This window comes from Zingiber officinale, chromosome 8A (assembly GCF_018446385.1).
Source record: "Zingiber officinale cultivar Zhangliang chromosome 8A, Zo_v1.1, whole genome shotgun sequence".
NCBI lineage: Eukaryota > Viridiplantae > Streptophyta > Magnoliopsida > Zingiberales > Zingiberaceae > Zingiber > Zingiber officinale.
In genome coordinates this window covers 50,115,612-50,135,477 of record NC_056000.1, presented here as the reverse complement: position 1 = coordinate 50,135,477, position 19,866 = coordinate 50,115,612, and the positions used below count along the sequence as shown (strand labels likewise).

Here is a 19,866-nt window from a genome sequence, read left to right as displayed (position 1 = left end):
AAATGACTCCTATATTAACATAAATTAGTGATTTAAAAGATTTTAAAGAGTACTTATTTGTGAAATTTGATTACTAATATGAATGATAGATATTAAATATAAATAAATAAATAATAAGTCACCAAGAGTCTAAACGATTTTAATGGAGACAAAATGCTAAATACAGTTTAACCTTAGATTTAATTTTTGCCTAGAAAAGATTTGGGTGTAAGCACCTCGTTTCCAAAAAAACAAGAAAGAACAAAACTAAACGGTAACAATCTGTTAGATTTGTTTTCCTTTTCTAACCATATCTTAAATCTTTGCTGCCATCCACTAAACATTAAAAAAAAACCCCAACAAATAAAAGGAAAATATATACATATATATTAAAATTAAACTGCCTGATGAATCACGAGCACTTTTATTATTAAAAATAATAATAATACGACGACCGACAGAGTTATTAACTGCCATGAATTAAAGCATTTTTTCTGCAAGCACAAGAACAGAAGACATTATATTCAAGATTTTTTTAAAGAAAATATTATTAAAAACTACTTTTTTACAGAGAAACTATGGCAGACAAAGCTCATCATCCTCTGATACATAAGTTATTCTATTCGCAGATCATCACTGCTTCAATCTGGAAGAAGGAGAATGAGATGATTCCACAAGGATAGACCACAAGATCTGCACATCCTCGCACTGACAGGACTTCACGTCCTCGTACAGGATAGAAATCCCCTTCGTCTCTGCTAGTTTAGCACCAGAAATTAACAAAGCGATGAGAACATGAAGACACAGTACTGCGATTAAAAATTAACCAAAAATAATCAATCCTTACTCTTGCTGCTGCGAGCAGAACGCAAGGTGAGCCAAAGCTTCCTGAGAGGAGAGAAGAGGGAGCCAAACCAGGCCATGAGGAGTACTGGATCCTACTGATGTATCCAATGATGCTCCATGGCTGCTAGCTTCTCGAGGAGGTGGAGGAGTTAAGTAATTAATATTCCTGAGTTTGCTTTAGGCAGGAGGTGAAGTCTCTGTCATTATTTCTCCTGCCAAAAGGAATTTGATGGATGAACTTTATTTAATTCATTTATTAAGTTTTTATACCATCGATCACGATGAAGGAAGGATCAATGAAGAACAGTGTTTGGTGCCGTGTCACTGTCCACCTCACACGCTTCTCTCACAAGCTGCTCCTGATCTGCCACAGTCCAACTTGGCCATCAGCAGGACTTTGCTTGCTTTCTCAAGTACATGATTTAATTGCCATGCACGAGAAGCTGTTGTGCCACTTATCTACTAGCAAGAAATTAGGAAGATCATACTGAAAAGGATACTCCAACCACATGCCGTTCCTTACTGATGAGAGAAGAAAGGTTCCTTGCAGATGATTTAAAGCAGCGGTAGAACTACCGACATCCTGCAAAAGTTATATTCCAACTCAAAGATTTGATGAAGATAACGAGAGCAGATTCTTCTATATGGGATCTGATATGAGCATTACAGCATGTGTTAACTAGCTACTCTAGTTTGAAATGTTACGAATGGCAAGAAATATATTTTCATTGGTTGAAGCTTCAGATATGCTTGGTATGATAAAAACCACAACCTTGCTCAGTGAAAATAAACCTCGGCATAAATCTACTTGATTATTGACTACATGAAGAAACACTTTTAGTTTGCATTTTAAGCTTGAGAATAAGCACCTTTGCTTGACGACCACAAGAAGCATAAACTTATAATTGATAAACCAGCAAGGACTTTCTCGGCTACACTTACCGGTTTCATTGCAGAAAACCACATTCAACAAGGAATTACAGTCCAATGAAATTTCCAGTGAGATTGTAGCCTTATGATGAATTGACTCAAGGATGCTGATTTCAGAATACAAAAGGAAGAGTTATTGTTGAAGCTAAACTCCCTTTCAATCCTCCTATACCCCTATGATACTTGGACTCTTCGTCTACCCTATCTATACCCGTGTTGGACACCCGACGCTCAGGACATTTGACACTCCCAGTGGACACTTTCTTTTAATAATGTTAAAAAAAAGTTAGAAATAGTCATGTCAAACAATCGGATTGATAACTATTTTGAATACTTGTACCAACGTGGCAAAAACAATTTCACGCTAGGTTTATCAAGACAACTACTAGAATGTGTTGACAGTTGATTACTGAAAGCAATATATTTGGAGTCAATGATGAGAAGTGTCTATAGCTTTTAACTGCCTAATATACTATCTTTCACTCGGATTTGCACAAAAAATAAGGAAACTAAAAGAATAAGGATCAAAACAAGTACACTTATACAGGTAGTCATTTATTGACTCCATAATGAAAGTGTATGGGTTTATCTTAGTACCTCAAAATCAATAAATGCAACAGGAATACTCTTGTTCTGCATCTTCAATGTTAAGAAACCTGGGCATCTACACATAGTAGCAAGATTGCTTTTGGAATTGCCCTGGGCAAAGCCGAGTTGGTTACTCTACAAAGTAAAACCTAAAATCTCGTATATTTAGGAACCACGAGTTAGGCCTTTATATAGAAAAGAAGAAAGAAGCCAAAAGACCAAACTACCCCTATACTTATTCTAACACTCCCCCTCAAGCTTGAGAATATAGATCATATACGCCAAGCTTGTTACATATGTAGTCAATCCGAGGACCTCTAAGTGATTTAGTGAATATATCTGCTAGCTGATCATTTGAGTTGACAAAACTAGTAGATATTTCTCCAGATATGACTTTCTCTCTGACAAAGTGACAGTCAACTTCAATATGCATAGCAGTCTGGTTGTCACATATGAGTGACATTTGTGTAACCTCTCCAAACCTTAGTTTCTGAAGCAACTGTTTTAACCATATAAGTTCTTGACTAGCAATAGTCATAGCTCGATATTCTGCCTCTGCACTGGATCTTGCCACAACATTCTGTTTTTTTGTTTTTCCAAGAAACAAGGTTACCTCCGACAAATATACAAAATCCAGAAGTGGATCTTCTATCAAAGGGAGATCCTGCCCAATCTGCATCAGAATATCCCACGACTTGAGTATGTCCTTTGTCTTCATATAGAAGACCCTTTCCTGGTGCGCCCCTGATATATCGAACAATGTGAGTCACTGCATCCCAATGTTCTTTGCATGGAGAGCTAAGAAACTGACTTACTACACTCACTGCAAATGAGATATCCGGACGAGTGACAGTAAGGTAGCTTAGTTTCCCTACCAATCGCCTATACCGTTCAGGATCTGAAAAAGGCTCCCCCTGATTTGGTAGGAGCTTGACATTAGGATCCATGGGATTGTCGACTATCTTTGAGTTTAACATTCCTGTTTCTTCCAAAATATCCATTGCATACTTCCTTTGGGATATAATGATCCCATCTTTAGACTGTGTCACTTCTATCCCTAGAAAATATTTGAGTTTGCCAAGATCATTTGTCTGGAAATGTTTGAAAAGATGTTTTACTTGTGAAATCCAAAGATGATCATACCTGTGATGACAATATCATCAACATAAACCACTACATAGATGCAACCAGTAGATGAGTGGCGATAAAAGACAAAATGATCAGCCTCGCTTCGAGTCATGCCAAACTGTTGAATTACAGTACTAAATCTACTGAACCATGCTCTGGGTGACTGCTTGAAACCATATAAAGATTTCCGCAAGCGACATACAAGACCAGAAGACTCCCCCTGAGCAACAAAACACGGAGGTTGCTCCATGTAGACTTCCTCGAGCAGGTCACCATGTAAGAATGCATTTTTGATGTCTAATTGATGAAGGGGCCAATGGCAAATTGCAGCAATAGACAGGAAAAGACGCACAGAAGACATCTTGGCAACAGGAGAAAAAGTGTCTCATAATCCAATCAATACACGAGTATAGCCCTTAGCGACAAGACGAGCCTTAAGCCGATCAACCGTGCCGTCTACACCAACTTTTACCGTAAACACCCATCGACAACCAACCACTGACTTCCCAGGAGGTAGAGGAACGAGATCCCAAGTCCCACTGCTCTGTAATGCACTCATTTCATCAAGTATAGCCTGTTTCCATCCTGGATGAGCACAGGCATCACCTGCAGTCTTTGGAAGAGAAACAGAAGACAAGGAAGACAGGCAATAATAATAGGAAAGGGAAAGACGATGATAGCTCAAAGAAATATAGTGAGGAGAAGGATTACGAGTGGACCGCATACCCTTTCGAAGTGCAATAGGAACATCAGGGTCAGGAAATGAGACCGGAGGAAACGGCGAAGGACTTGGCTCCAAAGATGTGCCCACAGCAGTGTCAGTGTTGGCCGGCGGCAAAGCAGAACGAGTACGACGTTGATAAACCTGCAAAGGAGGAGGCGAGGCCGGAGAAGATAGAGGCGCCTCCTGAGGACAAAAGATAGTCACTGGCGCAGGTGGAGAGGGAGAAACCTCGACCTGTGAAGCGGAAGGAGCAAAAAAAGAAACCGACTCAAAGAATGTGACATTAGCAGAGATGAAGTACCGACGAAGGGTAGGAGAATAACACTTGTACCCTTTCTGAGACCGTGGGTACCCAAGGAAAACACACTTATGAGACCGGGGAGAGAGTTTGTCAACGCCGGGATCAAGAGCATGAGCAAAACATATAGAACCAAAGACCCGAGGTGGTAGAGGATGAAGGGACTGATGTGGATAAAGTACCTGATGAGGTATTTTACCCTGGAGAGTGGATGAAGGCATGCGATTGATGAGATAACACGCAGTAAGTAAGGCATCACCCCAAAACTGATGAGGGACATGAGAATGGAGAAGAAGAGTCCGAGTCGTCTCAAGGAGATGACGATTTTTGCGTTCTGCAACCCCATTCTGTTGAGGGGTATGAGGGCAAGACGTGCGATGCAACACGCCATGAGATGTCAAGAAGGTACGAAACTGAGTAGATAAATACTCACGTGCATTATCACTTTGCAAAATTCGAAGGGAAGTACCAAATTGAGTTTTTATTTCAAGGAAAAAGGATTCAAAAATAGAAAACAATTCTGAACGATCCTGCATTAGATATAGCCATGTACAACGGGAAAAATCGTCTATAAAAGTAACAAAATATCTTGACCCCATTGTGGAAGAAATACGACTTGGACCCCAAACATTAGAATGAACCAAAGCAAAAGGAGACATAGCCCGACTCTGAATGCGAGGAGAAAAAGAACTACGAACATGCTTACCTAATTGACACGACTCACAAGATAAAGACTCTAAGTGAGAAAGACTAGGATGTAACTGTTTCAACTTATTAAGACCTGGAGATCCTAACTGAGCATGAATAAGTAGTGAAGATGTTGCCGCCGAACCAACAAAAGAGGGTTGTTGAAGCCGATATAGGCCATGGGATTCACATCCGAAGCCAATCATCCTCCCCGTACTCCGGTCCTGTAAGGAAACAGATGTGTTAGTAAAAGAAATGACACAATCAAGAGACCGAGTAAGTTGACTTATCGACAATAAATTAAAAGGAGCGTCGGGAATATAAAGAACATTATGAATTGAAAGAGATGAAGAAGGATGAACAATACCAATACCCTGGGATTGAGTTTGGGAACCATTGGCCATGGTGACCATTGGTAAGTTATCAGAAGTAGTGAGAGAGGAAAAAAGGGATTTATTACCAATGATATGATCGGTGGCCCCCGAATCAAGAACCCAAGGACCCGAAGAACGAGATATGCCAGCAAAGGAAGTACCAGCGTCTGCAATGGTAGCAGTGGAACCCGAAGCCTGTCGATCCTCAAACCATTTCAGAAAGTCAGTATAGGAAGGTGTTGAAGTCGAATAAGGTGTTAACTGTGAGGTGGAAGCTGAAGGAGCAACAGAACTCTGAACAATCTGAGCAGCACGAGGAGGACGACCATGTAGACTCCAGCATTTATCAATCGTGTGTCCCGGTCGATGGCAATGATCACACCAAGGGCGTCCTTTGCCACCCTTGCGAGGTGGAGGTCCTTTGTGTCGAGAGACCAAAGCTGACGAGTCGACAGGAACAGAAGAATGCATCGTCAAGACTTTGGCCGGGACACGGAGAAGAGTCGCCCAGGTATTTTCCATGGTAGCTTCTGTGGGGCTACCCAGGATCTGGTCACGGACATGAGAATAATCTGTGGGCAGACCATATAAAGCTAAAGACATAAAAAAATTCTTCCGATTTTCAAGCTCTTCAACAGGATCAGCCGTAGGTGGAAGCAGTTCATTGAAGTCACAAAGAAGGCTAGAAACTGAACCCAGATAAGTTGACATTGAATCCTTAATCTGATTGGCGTTGAGGATAGTCATGAGATCTTCACAAACTTGATAGAGTCGCCGAGAAGTGTTTGTAAAGAGTTGTTGAGCTTGTGTCCAAACAGCTTTGCAGGTTTTGTGAGTACAGAAGACATTCCTAAGAGATGAATGGATGGTGGCTCGGATAATACAACACAACTGAGCGTCAACCTTCTTCCACAGAGGACGATCGGCGTCTTGAACATCTTCTTCAGTTTGAGTGAGATGTGTCTCATACCCCTGTCCAACAAGCCAAAGTTCAATGTGAGATGCACAGGAGATATAATTTTTACCATCCAACTGCTCGGAAGAGAGGGGTGCAGTAATATGGTTGGTAAAGATTGAGGTATCTGGCTTTGGAGCGCCAGATGTAGCCATGAATAGAACTATGAACCGGACTGCGCTTGCTTGAACTCTCAAATGGGAAACAACAACTGGAAGGAGCTCCACCTCAATCGGAAAGGGTTGCTTCAACTTTGAGGTGGAGGTTCACTTGACAATACTGCAGAAATACTAGGAGTATCTTGGCGAGACAGCAAAGCACTTGAAGAGGTAAGCTGCAGATTTGCTGCACGAAATTTAGAAGTGTCTCTTGCAGGTGTTACTTGAGATGGACATCAGAGGCAGAAAGAGACGGCGCCGCTGGATGAGAGTTCGCAGCAGAGAAAGATGTGTGACAGAAAGGTCGTCGCTGGAGGGTTGTCGCTGCTGGAGAGAGGCCCGTCGCTGCTGGAGAACTCGCGCGTGGAAGGAGGCCGCGCGAGGAAGGAGGGCGGCGCGGAAGGAGGCGGCGCGAGGAAGGAGAGGCGGCGCGGAAGGAGGCGGAGCGGGAAGACAGTGGCAGCGGGTACGCGTTCGACGGAGGGCAGCGGGTGCGCGTTCGACGGAGGGCAGTGAGGCGGAGGGGGAAGACAGCGGCAGCGGGTGCGCGTTCGACGGAGGGCAGCGAGGCAACGTAGGCGGCGGCGCGTCGTCGACCGTCCAGGAGAGGCGGAAGCCGCGGAAGGAGTCACCGACCGCGTATCCCGTTCCCGGTACAAAGGAAAACTCGTTGCCTTATTGGAGGCGGTGCGAGGAAGGGGATGCTCGCGGCGAGAGAGAGAGGCGCGGCGCTGAGATAAGGAAATTAGGTTTAGGGTTTTAACCTCGCTCTGATACCATGTACAAAGTAAAACCTAAAATCTCGTGTATTTAGGAACCACAAGTTAGGCCTTTATATAGAAAAGAAGAAAGAAGCCAAAAGACCAAACTACCCCTATACTTATTCTAACAGTTACCATATGGTAGATTTATAGAAATGAGCAAGGGCCAATTCACGGCGAAACAGAGATAAAATACTCTCCCATGTGGTGACTTGCTCGGTTTCTGATTTACTTATCTACAGATGACTATGGGGTCGGCCATGTGGAGGCGCCCGAGGTCAGCATATGACCTTTTGTAGAAAGATTGTTTTTGGAATTAGCAAATAGAATCATTAGTTAAAGAGTAGACAAATTTAACATTAAGCTGTAAAACCTTGAAAAAACTTGAGACAACTAACTTCTGCAGTGAAATCATGCATCATAAGTGTTGAATAATGGCATTCCAGGTGCACCAATGGAAAGATGGAGGAATCCTTCAGCATGTTAAGTCTGCACGAGTACTAAAAGGACAGTACAAAGATAAATATCAGTTAGAAATCACTAGTAATAGAATTCAAGTGTGCAAGCATCTAAATGATATTTGGCCCATGGATGATGTCAGAATTTTGTTTAAACCAAACTTCTTCATGTTCTGAAATTACATTGTAAATATGATAAGTAACAAAGAAATTCATGGAAGTTTACAACAGATTAACACAAAATACCAACTTTCCTTAAGACGAAACATTCTTGTTTAAAGGAGAGTCATTTGATTGGTTCATCTCGCAGCCAAATGCCACTACAAGGATAACCGGAAACTCTGAAGCAAACCGATGATATACAATTTACATTAATTTGAAAAAACTAGGACTACAAGGTCTTTGTTTAAGCTTCTAACCTTAATCTACAAAAACAAACAAAAAAAAACCATAACCTCCTTCAGTGATCATATAAAACAGATTACAACACAATTAAAAGGAGAAAAGGCATTTTTGTGATGCCATCAACAGTAAAAATTCATCCTAATTGCCTTCAGGCTTTCCAAAATTAAATTGATTTAAATCCCTATTTATGCCAAGAAAGGTGCAAGGCTTAAGTTTTGTCTAACAAGTAAAGAGAAACTAGAGTATATAATATGACAATTGAGATGAAAGTAAAGAACCAAAACTCACCAAATTATTGTGCTCTGAATCATAAGCCAATTGTTTGTTGCTGCAGTTAAAGGAACAAGATAGTTGTCAGTCATGCCTGAAAATATCAATTGAACTACAATCATTTTAAGATGCTCAATACTTGCTCATCATTTCCATAGCCTAGGTGCAGCTATGTATTATTACCAATGTGCTTCGCAAGTTTCAATAAGCAAAATTAAGCATAAAAACTGTGTGCAAAACCTTTGTGTGGAGGGATAACCACTGTAAGAAGAATAAATCATTCAAAGCATGTGAGCGTTGCTTCCAGCACCTGCTAGTGTGAAGATTGTGCCAAGACGTGTAAACGTGTAAACGTGAGCTTTTGAGGAATGTGTACCCATGTGAGGAATTATTGCAGCTATATCTAGAATTACACTAAAATATTTAAACCAATATCACAGACATTAGTGCCTGCAAAAAGAATATCCATAAGCAAGTCAGTTACAAAAGCCACAACTTCAAGTAGGGTATGTCTCAGTTACATTATCAAGTAGCATTATGCATACAACAAAATGCAGACAAACCGCGATGGTGAACCAAATAACTATCTTTAACTGCTAGCAAAGAATGGCTTCTATTACTGGAATCTCGAATATCTCTTGACTATGCAGCAGAATGCAGACCCTCTAACTCCTCTATCAGAAGAATATATGTTTTCATCTACTCAACAAAAACACAAGTTAAGGTTCTGGAAACTATTAGATATATTAGGTGGCATATATGTTAGACAAAAAGAAAATGAATGAAGAAATGCACCTGTTCTTGGGCATTTGGACCTAGAATTTGATTTCGCAAGATCAATGTGAATACTCAATTCTCTCTCAATGTCAAACACCAATCCCTGTAAATCATCTTTTAACATTATGATAAATAACGAAAGTATTAAACATGGAAAGCAAATTGAGTTTACACTTTCGAGTTTTGAAATGATGTGAATAAGAAATTAGTGTACCGGGTGAATGTGTATATCATGCGGGGTTACCAAAATAGAGAAAATCAATTAAGAGAGGTAAAATACTATTGCATTTTAACAAGGTCACAGCAATCAATAAATAAAATACACCAATTAACTATATCAACCACATATACTTCTTACTTCTAACACACTCTCTTGATGTTTAACTTTCTACATGAAAATATGTCAGACAAATAGAAAATAAATTGATAAGGCACTTAACAAAGATGATGAAGATCCAATACTGGTGAAACGATTGAGAAGAGTAACGATGAAACAACTTAGTCTTTCTTAAAAAGAGTTGATAATGAGCTTAATTTAGAACTCTGTCCTCACAATTTAGGAAGTATGAGAATGCCAAGAAAAAAATTGTTAGTGAAAAAAGATAGATTATGATTCTAATATCTATCCTTGTGATGAAAAGTTAATGTTGGGAGAGGGATCAAGTGACATATAATATTAGCCTAGAGGTGTGGAGAAGATATTGGAGAGGAGAATATGTATTGTTTTGATATCTATAAAGAAAAAAGGAGACAATACTGGAAGAGAAATGGTGCTAATTATCTTTTGAGATTGCAATAAACAAAGAATGATTAAAAAGGGCAGCTTAGTGCACGAAGCTCCCGCCATGCGGGGTCTCGGGGAAGGATTCATTGTACGCAGTCTTACCTTGCTTTTTGCAAGAGGCTATTTCTAGGATTCGAACTTGTGACCTTTTAGGTCATGAAGCAATAACTTTACCGTTGCGCCAAGGCTCCCCGTCACAAAGAATGATTAAAATAGGCAGAAATCAAAGCACTGCCCCATTTTTCTTGAATAATCAAAGGGGCATCCCTAATGTAAATGATATGCATAGTCACATATAAATGTTCCAGAAACAGCAGCATGACAGGCAATAGTAATACATATATGCAAAAGGAAATACATATGCTTATATTCAACAATTATACTCAATGACGGAACCTAATAATATTGACAAATAAGTAGATTATACTGGAGCAAAATCTAGAACATTCAACCATTTAAAAGTTAAGTAATAATATATAAGAATCGTATGAAGTCTAAACCATTAAAATTAAGGATCATTAAACACATTTTACACAATATTCCAATGGCAAAATTGATTAACACTGTCAAGAAAATCAATTGAAACAAAGTGGCTGAAAGTATTCCAAGAGTAGTAAACTTAACTCAATTAGCATATAGAACATAAATCTTATAATGTATATATGAGTTGATATATAATAGGCCCATTTTCTCAAACAAGTATTAATAAACAAATTATACTTAATTGTTGAGTTTTGAGAAGAAACACAATTCTTGTGATACCGACTCAATAGGGCTATAAAAAAATCATTGAGAAATCCATTGGAAGGAAAGCATATCATTTTGTACATTTAGGGAGTGCATTGCAGCAAGCGCTGATTGTTGATCAGTAAAGACAGAAAATACATAAGCCTGTGACATAAAAAAGGAGAAACAAATTAGTCATGATAAACAATCACCAGCAAAGGGATTGAAGCTGCAATATAAAAAATTAACAAAAGGGTGCTTCGACTGTAACCATTCTATCTAAGAACCACACTTGCTTTGCTTCTATTGCTAATCCTTTTATAACCCTAATAAACACTAGTGTAAGCTACCGAACCAAATATTCCATGCAAGGATCTTAATAATTTCCTCTTTGAATATTTACAATCTACAGGCAATGAAATAATATTGATAACTTATCATTCTGATGTATGATTTACCATGGTTCCCATAAAAGTTTCAAATCCATCCTAGGCCAACTTGGGATAAATGCATTACATTAGGAAGCTAAGTTTCCACGGTAGTGACACTCCAGTATGGATACATGTAGTCAGAAATGACTCAGGTTGAATTACAAAGTCAAACAACATAACATAAAAATCTTATGTTTCAAGAAATTGATTTCACAATCAACATGAATCCACTGGAAAAGATTACATAGTTTTGAGTTCATTACACAAATTAAAGCCTAAGTTCATTCTTTCTGCTTCTTGCCCTAACACTAAAAAAAAGCGACGTCAGCGTTTCCGAAGGTTTACATCAGAGAAACATTGTAATTTAGATCCTAGGCAAAGAACTCTGTTCCCAGATTCTCGGAAAAGGAATAAAATCAAATTTTTACCATGGAATTGTGAAAATTTTCAGTGCGAAAATCTAACTCCAACTTGAAACCTTAAACTTAGAGGTCAAGGTCCAAAACCTAACAATATGAATAGGGAAGACCAAGAGAAGAGCAATGACGAATAGGCGCACCTGAAAGGACTGTCCAGAGCTCCTGAGTTGTGCCGACTAGTACCCAGGGAACTCCCGGAAGAGGTTATATACTTCACGAACCTTCACGTCGCCAGGGAGCCCTGCTACGAAGAGGGTCCGGACCTCGTCGAACGAAGGCAGCTCTCCAGACGCTGCGTAGGCGGCTCCATATGGGGGAGTTCGGTGAAGTGCGTACGGTGGGGAGTGATGGGACTGGCGCAGCGGAGGTAGCGGCGTGCGGCTGTACGGGAGTGGAGGAGCTCTGTGAGACGGCGGAGAAGCCTGAACCGGAGGCAGAGAGTAGTACGGGTGGCGGGAGGAGGTCGGAGGAGAGTGGTAGTATCCGGTGGAGGTTGGTGGGTGGTAGTAACCGGCCGGCGTGGCGTCCATGGACAGCGCAAGCGGCAACCAGGCGGAGGGGCTCACTGGTGACCATTTCTTAAACGGGCCGTATTTATAGCAAGCTCAGGCTGGGCTGGAATAATACCACATTTACCACATCATTTATCTCAATTATTTGCATTATACATATTCAATCAAATGATAGTGCTCATCTATTTCTATTCAACACAGTATGTATTTATTAAATTATTAAATGGATTAAAAATTAAAATTAAATTTAGGTATTAAAAAATATATTTTAAATGTATTCAATTAAAATTTTATTTTATATAGCCCGTAAGAAAGAAGGGGAGGAGAGAAAATTGAGAAATAGACCCCGAGAGCATTTTACAAAAGAGAGAATTTAAGCGGGCCAAAAATAATAACAATAAAAAGACTTGGACGAGAATAAAAAAAAGAACAAAAGAATCGGTCAAAAAATCTGATACCGTACGATTTGCGATCCAGTGCCAGCATGATTCGAGTTAAAATTAATCGTGGATCGAATCCCAAGTCTTCGTTGCCTAACGCGGTCCCCGTCCACCCCGTCCCCCAAATTTTCCCTTTCTCGTTCGGCTTCCGCTCGATCGGATTCGATTGCAGCGAATTGAAGAGGGCGGAGAGGCAATTGATCGGAGAAAGGGGGGAGAGCCACCGGCCGGCGATGGAGGAGGTGAAGCTATGGCGCGACAAGCGGGAACGCGACATGTACGACAGCTTCGCGGACCTGTACGCCATCATCAAGACCACCGAGAAGCTGGAGAAGGCCTACGTCCGCGACCTCGTCCCCTCCGCCGAGTACGAGGCGGAGTGCCTCAAGCTCATCGCCCAGTTCCGCACCCTCCACTCCGCCCTCCGCGGCGCCGTGCCTTCCCTCGACCGCTTTGCGGACGCCTACCGCCTCGATGCCCCGGCCGCCATCAATCGCCTCTTCGTCTCCGGCGTTCCCGCCACCGTCGAGCACCGTGCCGCCGCCGCCTCCTCGGGAAACCTCTCCGCCTCCACTGCTGCCGTCGCGGAATGCGTCCAGCACTTCATCACCGCCATGGACTCCGTCAAACTCAACATGGTCGCCGTTGACCAGGTTCACCCCCTTCTCTCCGATCTGTCCACCTCCCTTGCCAAGCTTGGCAACGGCCTACTCCCCCCGGACTTCGAGGGCCGTACTAAGGTCCGCGACTGGCTCGCGCAACTCGCGAAGATGGGTGCCGCCGAAGAGCTCACCGAGCAACAGGCCCGCCAACTCAACTTTGACCTTGAGTCCTCTTATAGCGCCTTTATGGCTGCCCTCCCCAATGCTGGATCTTGATTATCATCTGCTGATTTCTCCTCCTCCAAGGTTTTCCTCAAGTATCTTCCTTTTCTTCTTCCTATGAGCATCTTAGCAAATATAGACATTATTGATTCTGAGCATGAAGTATAGTTGTGCAGATATATACCTTTTTTTTTTCATTTGTCATTAATGGTTCTAATCTATTGGTGTGCATGAACTAAAATTGCAAACTTGTGAGAGAGTTCTCTTCAATCTCCTAAGCCATTCATCCATAGTCACTACATGATATGGCTGATCTCATGGAATTGCTGCTGCAACCTTATCACTCTTCATGTCTTTCTATCGCGCTACATGGAACCAGAAAATGAAATTTTGCTAGGATATAACAATTGAAACATAGAATTTTAGTTCAAAGTTCAAACAATGTGTAAAACATGATGGCATTTGCAATTCAGTGTTGGCATGTGATCTTGGAGTGTAGTAGGTTTTGATTGGACTTTGGCATCTCAGATAATCATGCAAAGAGGATTGAACTATTAAAGGATGCACATGATGAGAAAAATGCATATAGTTATATACATGTCGATTCTATGTTCCTTGAAACTTGCTTCTGATCTTTCCACTTAGGACTACAAATAGATTTTAGTTTTTCTTTTTATCTGAATATGCCCAGTGATTTAGATAGGCATCTCCTGTATTTGATCTTGGGCAAGTGTGAATATGTGCTAATGCTCAAATGAAATTTTTTTTATTATCAAAATGAAATTTTTAGTGGTTTCCCTGGTTAAGGTAGTTTGCCTCGCTCATAAAACAACAGGGAAGAGTGCATCAGAAACTTTCCTTTCTCATGCCCTTCTTTGCTCAAGACCGAGAAACCAAGTTAGGAATGATGTGAGTTAGAAGTCTCTTATAATAGTTAGGGATTTAAAACTATGGTTTTCTAAGATTATTTTGTGGTGATGTGCATCTCATTGACTAAACTGTGAGCATGAACAATTTGGATTCACATTGCCCATGTTTAAGGTCATCTAGGCCTAAGAAAATAGAGATAACAAAAATCTACTGTATGGAGGTTTTCCTTCTGTGAGTTGATTAGGAATTGGTTATATTAATGCTATTTACGAACTGGCCACTTCCATAGTCGACTTGAAGCTGGTCAGCTGTGAAAAAGGCTGATGATTTATCCATTTGCTTAAACAAATCAAGTTTAGGATAATCAGAGAACAGAGAGGTGGGTTCTCTAACCTTTTTTTATTAATCTATATAAGTCATAATTGTGAAGAATTTGTTAGATTTTTTAGATCCTTACGGGGTATGGAGCTTCTCTTGTCCTTCAATAGGTATTCACAAATTTATTTATTTTTTAAAAAATATCAATTAGTTTGGTTTAGTCGGTTCCGTTTTAGTTTTAAAAATCCGAAATCAATTAAGCTGATTAAACTGAAACAGAATGTGAGTTTAAAAATTAAAATTCATAATTCCCGATCTCATTCGTCTCGGCGTCGTCGGCCTCCTCTTGTGACTCTTGCTCTTGCCTCTCCTCCCGATGCTCTAGCCTCCTCTTCTCACTCTTGCTGCCGGTGAGACTGTTGCTGGCAACCCTTTGAATTCCCTTGTCCTCATCTAGACGGTAGCCAGTGAATGGACAACTCTATGAAGCCCTCTCTCTCCTCCAGTTGCTATCGCCGTCGGTGAGACTATCACTAATAGTACTTTGAGTCCCCTCATCTTCACGCAAGATACAGCCAATGAGCGACCGATAACACAACAAATTCTCCATCACCATTGTGAAAGATTGCTACCTCACCAAGAACCTTGGAAGATGAGCTTGTGCAGTTATGGCATTCTCTTTATACCTCTTTCTTTTATTCTTCATGTGATGCACCATTGACAACAGGATTCCTACGGACTCGAAAGTTTAGAAGATGGGACTACATCTCTGTTCTATTTGCTTTTGAATGGCCTTGCCAATCTGAAACTCCGAGTCATTATAATTTATAGCATGGCTGAGATGGAATGCCGACTTGATTTGTAGGGTTTTAGAATGGATTACCAAGGAATGCCAGCCGAATGAGTACAGTGTGAATGATGGCCTCTTACAAGCAGGAGATATCGATTTTTTTTTATTTAGAAGTTCGGTTCATTGATGTTTTTTTCAGTTTGGTTTCTTCATTTTTTTTTTTAAATTTGATCAGCTCATTTAGTTAAAAAAATTTTGATTTATTCCATTTCAGTGTATTCAGTTTGATTGGTTGGATTTTAATTGAATGCTGACGCCCAGCAATATGGATTCTCATTCTTATTCTCTCTTGTCAATCCAAAGTTCTTTGCGAACTGTACTGACTTTGGTAATTCACTATACAGTGTAGGATTGTGTATGATTGACTAGAGCGGGTCAATATACGGTCTTAAATTCTCTCACCGACATACTTAAAATGTTCGCCGACATGAAAGATAGGTTTGGAATTTTGCTCTTACTCAAGGGTCTACGACGTGTTAAATGTGTAATTGTTGCAAATCCATCCCTTAAAATGAGGCAATCGAATAAGCCTATATAGGTTGAGGTTTGCAATAGGATAATGCCTTGACACTAATCTAGCTTAACCATAATAGCTATTTTCTCAATAAACAATCTGAGGATTAGTCGAATCTGAAAAGCAGGATACTTGGATCACCGAAAATAAAAAGACTAGGTAAATTACCAAGAGCTTAAAATGTTAAAGCCTTCAACCTTGTTCTCAAAGAAACATATGATTTGAAGTACAAAAAATGCATTATAATAAAAGTTCAACTATGATCAGATACAGACACACCACATTGTTCCTAGCTAATCAGGGAAGAACACGCGCCCATTGCTGTAGTTTTAATCCGATTATTGAGTCGCTTCAGTCTTCTGCGGCTTCACTACATCCGCGGTCATCAAAATGGAGTTGGAAGAATCCGTCACGTAAGAGTTCAACATCGATGAGTCCGTGAGCGACGAGGTGTGGGTGAAGCTCGCCGCCACCAGCTCCACCGGCGGCGCGAAGTAGATCGGCACTGGCATCTTCGGCGGAAGCTCCGGCAACGGAGTCTCGAAGTTGAGCGTGTTGATGGCTTGCCTGATCGACGGCCGGATGTTGCAGTCCGGATGAGCGCACCAGAGTCCCACCACCATCAGGCACTCCATCTGCCTCGCGTCCAACTTCCCCTGCAGTTTCGGGTCGGCCGCCTCCAGAACCGCCGCCCTTCCGTACAGCTCCCAGACCCACTCCACCAGCCTCACCTTCCCCTTCTCCTCCGCCGGCTCCATCGGCCTCCTTCCGCACGCGATCTCCAGCGCCACCACGCCGAAGCTGTACACGTCGGTCTCTTTGCTGGCCTTGCCGGTGGTGACGCACTCCGGCGCCAGGTAGCCCATGGTGCCGGCCAACACCGTGGTCTGCGAGTGGCTGTCGTGGTCGACGAGCCTGGCGAGACCGAAGTCCCCGAGCTTGGCGTTGAAGGCCGAATCCAGCATGACATTGCTGGGCTTGATGTCGCGGTGCACCACGCACCGCTCCCACTCCTCGTGGAGATAAAGCAGAGCGGAGGCCAGGCCCAGCGCGACCTTGTGCCTTACCGGCCACTCCATCGTCTTCCTCTCGGAGTAGAGATAAGAATCGAGGCTTCCGTTGGGCATGAACTCGTAAACCAGCAGGAATTCTCGACGATCGTGGCACCAGCCCACCAGCTGCACCAGGTTCCGATGCCTCAACTGGCTGATGATCTTGACCTCGGAGACGTACTCCTTTCTCCCCTGCTTCGATCCCCGCGAGATCTTCTTAATGGCGACGTCCAGCTTTAAATCCTTGAGGTAGCCTTTGTACACCGACCCGAATCCTCCCTCTCCCAGTTTGCCTTCCTTGGAGAAGTTCCTCGTCGCGCCGGCGAGCTCCTCGTACGGGTACCTTTTCGGCCCCCTTTCAGCTCTCTCGAATTCGTCGTCGATGATCTCGTCGTTCTCTATCTCGTCCACTTCCTTCCCCTTGGAGCTCATGGCCTTCTTCCGGAAGAAGATGAACCAAATCAGACCCGACGCGGCCGTCAAGACCACCGCCCCGGTCACCAGCCCGACCTCGAGTGCGACTTGGCATGATCTGTTTGACTTTACGCGTAAGCTCGAGTCGAAGGACCACGACAGCAAGCTGTGCGCCTCCGTCAAGTTGCCCGTCGACGCCGAGAAGCCGACCTCCACCAGCTCCGGCAGCTCGTTTCTGAGATCGACGATGAAGTTAAGACTGGAGTCGCCGGCGCGGAAGGCTCTGTTCGATTCGTAAGTGAAGAAGACGCTCAAGTTGTGGGTGGTGGAGTTGTAGCTCACCCACGCATGCGCCTTCCGCCCGTCCTTGAGGCTGCCGTTACACTCTAGCACGGCTTTCGAGACGATGGAGTTGACGTCGATGCCGATGTGGTCGCCGGAGGGATCCCACGCGTTCCGGAAGGTGTCGAACTCCACGGCGACCGCCTTCACCCCGCCCCCGCCGAGCGAGCTGTTGCCGAAGACGCCGAGGAAGGCGCCGCGGGAGTAGACCGGGATGGTGGAGGGGTGCGTCGCGAGGAAGAAAGCGAGGCCGTCGCCGTGCTGCGCCGCCGGCGAGCGGTCGAAGGCGTTGATGACGAAGGAGAATCGGGTGGTGAAGTCGGCCAGTGCCCGCGTCTTGGCGTCCCACAGCCGGAGCGGCTCCCGGTGCACCGCTCGTCCCACGCTGTAAAGCATCGGGTAGCTGGTGAGGTTGATCTCGGCGCCCTGCAGCGACGCGTCGCCCTGGAACTCCAAGCTCGACAAGCTGTTCTTGCTGAAGCCGGAGAAGTCGAAGGAGAGCGACGTCGCCGCCGAGATCAGAGTCAAAAACCAGAGAACAAAGTAATTTCCACTCATAATCGATGGTCCCAAGCCAAAAACAAGCGATTTCTGGTGCGCTCGAACAAGATTAGATAGAGCTAAGAAAAGAGAAGCAGCAGCTATAAAGGCACGATTAAAGATCTAGGAAATCTTAACGCTATTATGCTACCTCTATCCTGTAAGATTCTTCCATGACTAGTTCACACTCATTGATGCCCCTCTTTTGGCGATGCTTCATAGTGGCTTTCTTTTTCATTGTTGCTCTAAAGATTATTCTTTGTCAGCATCCAAAAGGGAAAACAAAAGAGGCGAAGTGGGTGAAAGCGCGTCGATGCGCCTTGACAGCCGCACGTTCTAACTAATTATTTAATTTAGCATCGAAATCGTTCCCGCCATGAGTCCTTTCCATGCAGTCGCATGAATCGGTTGATGATTCAAATACAAACAGACATGAATTTGTTGATGATTCAAATAGAAATAGATTGAGGGGGCGTTTGATTCTTTTTTATAATAGGAATCGGAATGAGAATCATGTGAAATAAGAATGAGTATGAACATGAATATCATTCTTAAAAGTAATGTTTGATTAGTTGCATATTTTCTATAGGAATAAATCAAAATTTCTCTTTTTACCCTTAAAGGAAAATAAGAGAAAAAATTAGATGTGAGAAAAAGATGAATGTGAGAGAAAAATATGATGAAAGAGAATAATGAGCGAGAAAGTCTAATGAGAGAGAAAGTGTGATGAGAAAGAATGAAAAAAGAGAAAGTGTGATGAGAGAAAATGAGAAAAGAGAGTGTGATAGGAGAGATCATGATGAGAGAAGATGAGAGAGAAAATATGATGTGAGAGAAAATATGATGGGAGAGGATGAAGAGAGAGAAAATGTAATGAGAAAAATGAGGGGAGAGAGTGTGATGAAAGAGATTGAGAAGAGAGAAAGTATGATAAGAGAGAAAGTGTGATGAGGAAAAAAGAGAGCAGTGAGTGTGATGAGAGAGATTGAGGAGAGAGAAAATATGATGAGAGAGAAAGTATGTTTGAGGAAAAAAAGAGGGAGTGTGACAAGAGAGATTGAGGAGAGAGAAAATGTGATGAGAGCGAAAGTGTGATAAAAAAAAAGAGAAAAGATAGTGTGATGGGAGAGATTGAGGAGAGAGAAAGTATGATGAGAGAAAAAAGGAAGAGATTGAGGAGAGAGAAAGTATGATGAGAGAGAAAGTGTAATGAGGAAAAAAAGGAAAGAGAGTGATAGGAGAGATTAAGGAGAGAGAAAGTGTGTGATAAAATGATGAGAGAGAAAATATGATTAGAGAGAACAAGGAGAGAGAAGTAATATGAAAGGAAAAATAAATAAATATATTTTGATATTTGGTATTAAGTGAGAAAATTTTAGTTTTAGGTCAAGGGTATTTTTGGAATAAGGAAATATTTTGATTGATGAAAATAGGGTAATGACTCATTGAAGGGGAGGTACATGGGAATGAGTCATTACCCAATTTCAAGAAT

At 42.2% G+C, this 19,866-nt stretch overlaps 2 protein-coding genes and 2 long non-coding RNA genes across 4 annotated transcripts; 1 reads left to right on the top strand and 3 right to left on the bottom strand.

The window, feature by feature from the left end:
- Positions 1–460: 460 nt before the first annotated feature.
- Positions 461–2,598, bottom strand: LOC122009013. Its single transcript, XR_006119447.1, has 3 exons — positions 1,768–2,598; positions 827–1,408; positions 461–734 (listed from the first exon to the last, which is right to left on the bottom strand). It is a non-coding gene; the product is annotated as an uncharacterized LOC122009013 (long non-coding RNA).
- Positions 2,599–8,216: 5,618 nt separating this feature from the next.
- Positions 8,217–12,282, bottom strand: LOC122009014. The gene is made up of 4 exons (XR_006119448.1): positions 11,839–12,282; positions 10,951–11,013; positions 9,357–9,441; positions 8,217–9,260 (listed from the first exon to the last, which is right to left on the bottom strand). It is a non-coding gene; the product is annotated as an uncharacterized LOC122009014 (long non-coding RNA).
- Positions 12,283–12,764: 482 nt separating this feature from the next.
- Positions 12,765–13,659, top strand: LOC122009011 (vacuolar protein sorting-associated protein 28 homolog 1-like). The gene has a single exon (XM_042564970.1). It carries the CDS (start codon positions 12,884–12,886, stop codon positions 13,526–13,528), a length of 645 nt encoding a protein of 214 aa, XP_042420904.1. The 5' UTR covers positions 12,765–12,883; the 3' UTR covers positions 13,529–13,659.
- Positions 13,660–16,190: 2,531 nt separating this feature from the next.
- LOC122009010 (L-type lectin-domain containing receptor kinase IX.1-like) lies at positions 16,191–18,574 on the bottom strand. The gene has a single exon (XM_042564969.1). The coding sequence runs from the start codon at positions 18,390–18,392 to the stop codon at positions 16,365–16,367; it is 2,028 nt and encodes a 675-aa protein (XP_042420903.1). The 5' UTR covers positions 18,393–18,574; the 3' UTR covers positions 16,191–16,364.
- Between the last annotated feature and the right edge of the window lie 1,292 nt (positions 18,575–19,866).

Excerpts from the sequence above, each read along its gene's own strand:
- LOC122009011 (XM_042564970.1), top strand. The coding sequence starts at position 12,884 with ATGGAGGAGGTGAAGCTATGGCGCGACAAGCGGGAACGCGACATGTAC.
- LOC122009010 (XM_042564969.1), bottom strand. The coding sequence starts at position 18,392 with ATGAGTGGAAATTACTTTGTTCTCTGGTTTTTGACTCTGATCTCGGCG.